Consider the following 9,684-nt stretch of genomic DNA (forward strand, 5'->3'; position numbering starts at 1 on the left):
CCTCTGAACTGCAGTGGAGTAGAAGTACACCATGTACCTCTGAACTGTAGAGGAGTAGAAGTACTCCATGTACCTCTGAACTGTAGAGGAGTAGAAGTACACCATGTACCTCTGAACTGTAGTGGAGTAGAAGTACACCATGTACCTCTGAACTGTAGAGAAGTAGAAGTACACCATGTACCTCTGAACTGTAGAGGAGTAGAAGTACACCATGTACCTCTGAACTGTAGTGGAGTAGAAGTACACCATGTACCTCTGAACTGTAGAGGAGTAGAAGTACACCATGTACCTCTGAACTGTAGTGGAGTAGAAGTACACCATGTACCTCTGAACTGTCGAGGAGTAGAAGTACACCATGTACCTCTGAACTGTAGAGAAGTATAAGTACACCATGTACCTCTGAACTGTAGTGGAGTAGAAGTACACCATGTACCTCTGGACTGTAGAGGAGTAGAAGTACACCATGTACCTCTGAACTGTAGAGGAGTAGAAGTACACCATGTACCTCTGAACTGTAGTGGAGTAGAAGTACACCATGTACCTCTGAACTGTCGAGGAGTAGAAGTACACCATGTACCTCTGAACTGTAGAGAAGTATAAGTACACCATGTACCTCTGAACTGTAGTGGAGTAGAAGTACACCATGTACCTCTGGACTGTAGAGAAGTATAAGTACACCATGTACCTCTGAACTGTAGAGGAGTAGAAGTACACCATGTACCTCTGAACTGTCGAGGAGTAGAAGTACACCATGTACCTCTGAACTGTAGAGAAGTATAAGTACACCATGTACCTCTGAACTGTAGTGGAATAGAAGTACACCATGTACCTCTGAACTGCAGTGGAGTAGAAGTACACCATGTACCTCTGAACTGTAGAGGAGTAGAAGTACTCCATGTACCTCTGAACTGTAGAGGAGTAGAAGTACACCATGTACCTCTGAACTGTAGTGGAGTAGAAGTACACCATGTACCTCTGAACTGTAGAGAAGTAGAAGTACACCATGTACCTCTGAACTGTCGAGGAGTAGAAGTACACCATGTACCTCTGAACTGCAGTGGAGTAGAAGTACACCATGTACCTCTGACTTGCGTTCACTACCAACCTAAAAGTACCTCAACAATTAATCAATAATGTATTAAAGTCATTTGGCTGATTGTTGTATATCGGCTCAGACAGGTTATACGGGAGGCCCAGTCTACGTACAGGTCACTAATTTTGAAATATTAAACTTAGTTTTCTTTTCTTTAATTTTTCATCCTCGTGTAGAAGGCCATCACGAAACACACATGTGGTTGTTTATAGCATAAAGCACATCTGATTTAATGTGAGGTAGGGAAATAATCATTTGAGTATGTGTATATAAATATGTAATTTACAACAGCTGGAAGATGCTTGAAAAGCTGGAAAATGCACCTTGAAAATGCTTGAAAGGTGCTTGAATTTGACTTTGGAAAAGGTGTAAGAACCCTGTATATCGCAATATCGATATACAAAATCCAAATAGTTCCCTGCTCTATGTAAATGATGGTCCGGGAAACTGTATAATATTATATAACTAGTATTTAATTTTAAAAGTATTGAACCAATCATGTTTGAAGTTCTGTTTTGCATTGAACGTGTCCTTTTTCCTTCCTTCAAGTTGGACAAAGACAGTCAGAGATCCCCTTGTGTTTCTCATTGTATTATTGGCTTTTGAGAAAGGAATCATTTAGCTTCTCAAAATGGCGGAAAAACGAGATCCCAACCAAACCCCGATTTACCTGCCAGAACCATCTGTGTTTGCATCTGCAGGCGGATCTTCACCAGGTCCACTGGGGCTCCTAACCCCACGGACACCAGCCCGGTCAGCATGCTGGCCAGCGTCAGGTCCATCATGCCGCAGGGGTGCCGCCCGTCTCCATAGCGATACTTGCTAATAAGTCTCTGTGTGTTACTGAAGAAGCCAAACACCGCCGAGTTGTAGATGGTGATGCTGGCCAGAGGGAACGACATGCCCTTAAAGAAGCCCATCACCTGAGAGACAGACAAAGAGAGGGGCTGGGTTACTGGAAGGGCTTCATCAATCAATCCGTGCTATGCAAAGGGGACAATAGAGGCAGCATGAACACAAAACGGGAACACACAAGAACCAAGAATACGGAAAGTGCAGACAACATAAGCAACCAAAAAAAAGAGGGAGAAGAAGTACACATGTGTGTTGTATGACTGTGTATATATATATGCTTTGGCAACATTCTTTCTTTTAACTTTAAATAAATCCCCTTTGAATTGAAAGGACTATTTCTCTTAAAGAGGCCCTGTTCTATGTGTGTTCTATATATTCTAGTGCATGTAAACGGTCTGCAAAGGCTATAATCTCTGTGTTCCCCCCCCCCCCCCCCTGCCTGAAACGCCTCCATTGGACTCCTTTGTTTACTTCCTGAACATAATGACATCACTGTGTAACACTCACACTCCGATTGGCAAGTGCTCTAACACATTGTACGTGATAAACTAAGGGGGCGGGACATCTCTAAGCGGTTGACCAATCACAACAGGGCCGGCCAGCTAACCAATCAGAGCAGACTGGGCTCTGGTTTCGGACAGAGGGTGGAAAGAGGTGCTGCAGCACAGGCAGGATGACACGGAGACAGCATGTAAACAAAATACAACTGTGAAGCTGAAAGTTAGCATAATAGGCCGTTTAGTAAAAGTACTAATATCGAATTGTTAAAATATACTTTTACAAATAAGTCCTACATTTAAAATCTTACTGAGGTAAAGTACAAAAATATCAGCATGAACACAAATTAAAAAGTAGTCATTGTTCATAATGACACATTTTGGAATCATATATATTAAATGATAACGTTTGAAATGTCTGTTTTAAAGACTTTCTACCGGGCTTTAAGAAACTGATGCAACACATGAAGCTCAGCGTAAATTCTTTCAGGAAGACGAGTTCCCACGCTCTCACTCACAATTCTCCCTCACTCACTCGCCCCCTTCTCAATTAGCAAAAGGCGCAACTCACCCCAGCTAAACCAATCGGCTGCGTCTTATTTCCCACAGCCAATCAGCACACCAGGCAAAACGATTAAATCCGCTCTTCAGCATCGTTCAGGAGAATTGATGCAACCCTCCTCCAGCTGTTCAGATCCAAGGCAGGACAGCCCAGAAGGACCCTCATCACTCCAGATGGTATTTCCCCTTCACCCCCACCAGTGTCTAGACCCCGGGGGGGGTTTAGTCGGCTTCCCCTCCCCCCTAATTCATCACAGCATGGTGGGGTCTAATCTCCAAAAACACTATTGCGCACACGGCAATACAAATGTTATCAACTTCAACTAAGTCTCTCCTGATTGAAATACTGAGGTGGAAAAACAATATCTTGAAATAGCCTTGATATGAAACTGGAATGTAACACAAGGATCCAAAATCTGTTAAACTCTAAGGCAGGGGTGCCCAACCTTTTTGAACCGAGAGCTACTTTTGAAGTTGCCAGTCTGCCGAGATCTACCAGTCCGAATAGAGAGGCGTAGCCATTACTGACAGCCTGCTACCAGGTAAATACACACTTCTACTTTTATATAACTGACCTTTGTACGATTAATACTTCATAAAATACTGCAGATCCTTTATCTCACCTCTTTCTAATCTACACACATACAAGTATTTAACTGAAGTTACACAACAGTGTTTCTGATACAGAGTTGGAGTTTATGCACACGTCACTACAGTGGGAAATGTCTTCAAGAAACAAATAAAAGACTCTGAACCCTTTCTTTGCCATTATATACAAATAGTGTTGCTACAAAAGTATAAATGAGGCTTACTAATAAGACAACTCAGATCTGAAGCTACTCAGGAATCTGCTGCCAACGTGCAATTAAAAAAGACAACATTAATAGAATCAAACCCTTTTTCGTTGCATTTTAGTAGATTATAAAAAGAGATGCCTTTTAAATAGGATGCAAGCAACACTAGCTTCTTAACCTGAATTGATAATAGACTATAATCAATTTAAGTTTGCATTCTTATACCATTTTGTACAATAATTATAATGACTAAGTTCAAACAAGCTAAAACTCACAGCTGATTAATAACGGTATCTAACTTGAGTTTTTATTACATCAAAAACCTGTTGAAATGCTTCTGTTATTTTTACTGTCCCCCAAAAGCGCGTCGGCAGCCTCCAGGAAAGCTTCTTTCACAACTTCGCCGTCTTTGAAAGACTTCATGTGTTTCGCAAGAACGTGACTGACACGATATGATGCTATGGTAGCAGCCTTGCTCTTGTTGTTGGGCCTGGTGGAAATGGACTGCTGTGCATTTAGCTGTCCTCTCAGGCCCCTCCCCCTTAGCTGTCCTCTCAGGCCCCTCCCCTTTTTGAGCGTAGGGCAGAATCAGGAGGGAATTCCGTCTTGTAGCGTTTGTGCACTGTTTTGAAATGCCGCTCCTAAATTACCCTTCTTCGATAAAGCCACGCTCACATTGCAGATGAGACAGATGGACTTTGAATTGGAATAGATACAAAAATAATCATCCTCCCACTCGGAGTGAACATGATATATTTTGGGCTTTTTTGCTTCTGCCATAAAGCCACACCCCGACACATGGGGTCAAGCCGGCCCATCACAAAGCTTTGATGCGTTCAAGTGCATTATTCTGGCACAGGAAGATTATGTTATAGGACATTAACGATAAAACAGAATATTGTTGTTCTATTTTTAGACACATCTCGCGATCGACTGGGAATCACTGGAAATATGTCGCAATAATAAATAATAAAACACAAATGATAAGGTTTGGTGATCTACTGTCCTTATTTATCGTTTCAAAATCCAATATCCTTTACTACAATGTTCAAAAATATTCAATTACAAGTCAAAGTTAAAAGGTTTGACCCACGTTGTGTGTGTACAAATCTATAAAGTACAAACATGTAGAGAAGCAAAAGGTACAATATTTCCCTTTGAATTAAAGTGGAGTAGAAGTATAATGTGGCGCAGAAACAAAATACTCAAGGAAAGACAGTACCTTTCATTTGTAGTTAAGGACAGTACTTAAATACATAGATAATGCCACAATGAAATTAACCTATACAAAGTCCTGCTGAGAAACTGGGTCATTGAGGCATCAAAACAAAGACAACACATTGATTTGAGCCAACAATAGAGAGATCATTAGCCATGCCCAGTTCCCAAAGAGGATCAATGTGTTGTTTTTACTGCAGAAAGTAGAACAACCAATGTAGCTGTGGAAAACTAAATGCATTTGCTGTGCAGTGTTGCTAAGGCTTTTCCAATAAAAGTAGCTCTTGCTCTAATATGTCAGCAAATACCCCAACATTAGCCACCTTTAGCTTAGCGGTGGTGACGTGAAGTCATGTGACCGTGCTGTAGTTCCTTTATAGCCCAACATTAGCCACTTTTAGCTTAGCGGTGGTGACGTGAAGTCATGTGACCGTGCTGTAGTTCCTTTATAGCCCAACATTAGCCACCTTTAGCTTAGCGGTGGTGACGTGAAGTCATGTGACCGTGCTGTAGTTCCTTTATAGCCTAACATTAGCCTCCTTTAGCTTAGCGGTGGAGACGTGAAGTCATGTGACCGTGCTGTAGTTCCTTTATAGCCCAACATTAGCCACCTTTAGCTTAGCGGTGGTGACGTGAAGTCATGTGACCGTGCTGTAGTTCCTTTATAGCCTAACATTAGCCTCCTTTAGCTTAGCGGTGGTGACGCGAAGTCATGTGACCGTGCTGTAGTTCCTTTATAGCCCAACATTAGCCGCCTTTAGCTTAGCGGTGGTGACGTGAAGTCATGTGACCGTGCTGTAGTTCCTTTATAGCCCAACATTAGCCTCCTTTAGCTTAGCGGTGGTGACGCGAAGTCATGTGACCGTGCTGGAGTTCCTTTATAGCCCAACATTAGCCGCCTTTAGCTTAGCGGTGGTGACGTGAAGTCATGTGACCGTGCTGTAGTTCCTTTATAGCCCAACATTAGCCACTTTTAGCTTAGCGGTGGTGACGTGAAGTCATGTGACCGTGCTGTAGTTCCTTTATAGCCCAACATTAGCCACCTTTAGCTTAGCGGTGGTGGCGTGAAGTCATGTGACCGTGCTGTAGTTCCTCTATAGCCCAACATTAGCCACTTTTAGCTTAGCGGTGGTGACGTGAAGTCATGTGACCGTGCTGTAGTTCCTTTATAGCCCAACATTAGCCACCTTTAGCTTAGCGGTGGTGGCGTGAAGTCATGTGACCGTGCTGTAGTTCCTCTATAACTTTAGCTTTTTACTTCAGAAATTATAAAGTGTGTTAATATGTGGAAGATTATACTGCTTAACAAAACTGTTAAGTATCATAAATGCGTGTTTGCCACAATTCTTATTTTAGGCAGCTTTTCTGGAAAGAACCAGGGAGATGCTACATTCAAGGTCAGCCTATAAAAATGCGTCTTCCCTACACCGACTGCTTTTATGGAGTTTGATGCTTACCGTCTCCTTCCTGTAGATGGTGAGGATGCAGTGCAGCATGTTCTTGTATCCTGTCCCCGCCTGGAGCCTCGTCTGCAGGAGGAAGAATAAACAGTTTCATCACAAAATGCAAAAAAAATGTACAGATCAAAAACAAAAAACGCCTCACTTTAAGCTCATTACTTCAGGATGGCGATGGCCACACATTAGGGCTGCGCGATATTGGAAAAAACTGACATTGCAATATGTTCTTCCCCTGCGATATGAACAAATACAGGAATTGAAGAAAAGACTGTTTTTTTTCCGCAAACCTTCCTTTCCTGAACTTTAATGATACAATTGGTATTTTTTTAACAATATTTAACCGGATGAAGGATTTTAGTCACGGACGTCTGGATCTTACGTTATCAGAGCAACACGCTGAGCTAGCTCGGTTATCCTGCTGTGATCTGATCAGGAACGGTTGTGATTGGTGGTTTGCTGTCACTCACTCAAGAACCCCCGACATGAGAGTCGCTCAAGTTTTCCTTTTGTAGCAAGCAACAAAATAATTGTAACATGACGTGTTTGAGTTAATTCACCTACTTAATCTCGCACGTCCTAAAAGAAATATATATATTTACTTCTTTTTTTTATCGTGCAGCCCTGCCACACATCCTCTCAGCATGACTTACTCTTAGTGGTTAGATAACGTGTTCAACGTGGCAAAGCAACAATAAACTGTTCTTACACAACAACAAATAACACGGTGTGCGAGACAAACAAACATCTTCTGTAGTTACATAACATCACAGTGGGGTTTGAACCTGTGACCATCTGAATACCAACACACAACCCACTGCGCCACAGCCTCCCCCTGTTGTCTTTTATAAACATCTGTAACCCAGGAGCCGACCGTTTGGTAAAGATGTGTTTATATTATTCCAAGATACCTTCACTGTGTCCAGAGGATGACCCACAACCACACTGGAAGCTCCTGCAAACAAACAAACAAACAAACAAACAAACAAACAAACAAAGGACAACAATTAGTGCTTTAGAAAAGAGTGTTTGTGATAAGGACAAGCAGGGGTATGTCTATGAAGATATAGTACTGTGGCGCTGATCTTGTTTATAAGATATATACATTCTGATAAGAACATGACGCCCGTATACAAGATGGCGCCGCGGACGTAAACAACAACAACGTGTCGTCGGAGCTCTGTAAACAGAATTATTGTTTTCTGGCATCACTTTAACATTTGAGGAACATCTGCATTTTGGTTTAGACTAGACACTGGGCAAAGGTTGTTTTTGCTTTTTTAATGACTGAAACGTAAATATATGTTAAATGCACTTTACACAGTACATGCTGTTTCAATGTCAATTAGAATCTCATGTTGCTTCCACCTGCATGATTCATTTTCACTTATAAATATGCACTTTGCGTTGTTGGAGGGAGTCTGAAATCATGGGACTGCTTCGATGTAATTGTGCATATTATAATAAAATAGTTTATTTGTGTTGCACCTGTTGCCGTTACAATGTATCTGTGTGTGTCCTGCTGTGCCGGGTTAGGGTACAGAAACACACTGTGCTGCCATCAGGGGGCCTCCGGGGCGAAAACAAGCCTTTGTGTCCTGATTAACCCTGTGAGAGAGTGTGTGTGTGTGTGTGTGTGTGTGTGTGTGTGTGTGTTTGTGTTTGTGTGTGTGTGTGTGTGTGTGTGTGTGTGTGTGTGTGTGTGTGTGTGTGTGTGTGTGTGTGTGTGTGTGTGTGCGTGCGTGCGTGTGCGAGGTGTGTGTGTGTGTGGCCTAGCATTACTATTCTTGTGGGGACCTAAATCTGTTTACACAGTCACGTGTGGGGACTCACCTCCCTTATGGGGACAAAATGGAGGTCCCCATAAGGGGAATCATTAATTTTAGGGTGAAGACTTGGTTAGGTTTAGGGTTAGGCATGTGTTGGCCTCACTCACACAACTGAAAAGAATGCAGTAAGAGACATGTCCTTGTTTCAAAGTGTCCACATGTGTGGTTGAGTTATGACAGGTCAAGAGAGGACAGATACAGTGTCCCATATCCAGATAAAACACAATGTCTAAAGCAAGACAAGGACGCATGAGATCTGCACAGACACGGAGTATGCTTTGGTGTATAACAGTGTTAACAGAGCAAGAGAGGCTAGGTGGTGCCAGTAGAGCACCGTTGTAAAAAAGATGTTATTATAAAACTATGCAAACACAAAAGGGAAATCAAATAAGAATATTCCAACGTACTGTGCGCAGATAATCTGAAATAGAGTGGGAGTTACGTGCAGAAATGTGTGAGGAAGCCCACAGCAAAAGTTGACTTGTAGAACATTCGACATTTTAAAGTTTTTTTTATAAACAAGGTTGCTTTTTTTAAAAAGGCTTTTCTAATATATTTAATTGTCAAAAAAAATCCGCAAATGTTTCCGAATAATGGGACAAAAAACGGATCATTCATCATATCGTGATATAGGGCGGCTCGATTATGGCAACAATCATAATCTCGATTACTTGGGTCAATAATTGTAATCACGATTATTAAAAGCTTACTTTGAAAACATCCATTTATTGAAAACAATATTTGAACAGTATGTTTTTAACAGTTGATTACCCTGAACTTTAATTCAACTGAAAAACCAATAAAAAAATTAATTAAAAAAATCGTTTTATTTCGATTCTGTTGTTTTCATAATCGTTATTGCGATTAAAATACGATTAATTGATCCGCCCTATCGTGATATCTACAGATGTAACGCAATGATATCATCTGAAATTCCTATCGTGTTATATTTTGTGATTCAAAGAAGAACATTTAGTTTAACAGCAGCTGGAACTGGACCAGAACGACTGCCTCTAAACGGCCCGTTTGGCGCTGCTCTCATCCTTTGTTTCTGCCTAGCAACAAACAAAAGAGCAGATTTATTCTCCTTTTTGTGAATGAAGCCCCAAACACTGACACCAGATCAGTTTACAGACAAGAGGTGCTGCAGAAAACCATTTAAAACAAGATGAGATAACATTGAAACTCGGATTAAGACTTTATTTAATCCCAGGGAATTTGTTGTGCAAAATATGCACATGTCTGTTTCTTGAATTTTGCGTTTATGTTTTTGCTCATTGCTTCAATCAATTGAAAGCCCTCGTGTTACAGGAACTTCTGCACCATTCACAAAAGATCATCATCAGTTTATGTCTGTCCACAACTTTCTTTCTTTGTGAT

The 9,684-nt window shown here is 41.4% G+C and overlaps 1 protein-coding gene across 1 annotated transcript in view; it reads right to left on the minus strand.

The window, feature by feature from the left end:
- The window catches only part of slc25a48 (solute carrier family 25 member 48), a 54,975-nt gene that overhangs the window by 19,981 nt on the left and 25,310 nt on the right, over window positions 1-9,684 (minus strand). Inside the window, exons 3-5 of the mRNA XM_034092120.2 lie at window positions 7,387-7,430; window positions 6,476-6,547; window positions 1,764-2,016 (exon numbers count right to left, since the gene is read on the minus strand). Coding sequence (XP_033948011.1) covers window positions 1,764-2,016; window positions 6,476-6,547; window positions 7,387-7,430 — 369 coding nt within the window. The remainder of the gene's footprint in view (window positions 1-1,763; window positions 2,017-6,475; window positions 6,548-7,386; window positions 7,431-9,684) is intronic.

This window comes from Pseudochaenichthys georgianus, chromosome 10, assembly GCF_902827115.2.
Source record: "Pseudochaenichthys georgianus chromosome 10, fPseGeo1.2, whole genome shotgun sequence".
Classification (NCBI taxonomy): domain Eukaryota; kingdom Metazoa; phylum Chordata; class Actinopteri; order Perciformes; family Channichthyidae; genus Pseudochaenichthys; species Pseudochaenichthys georgianus.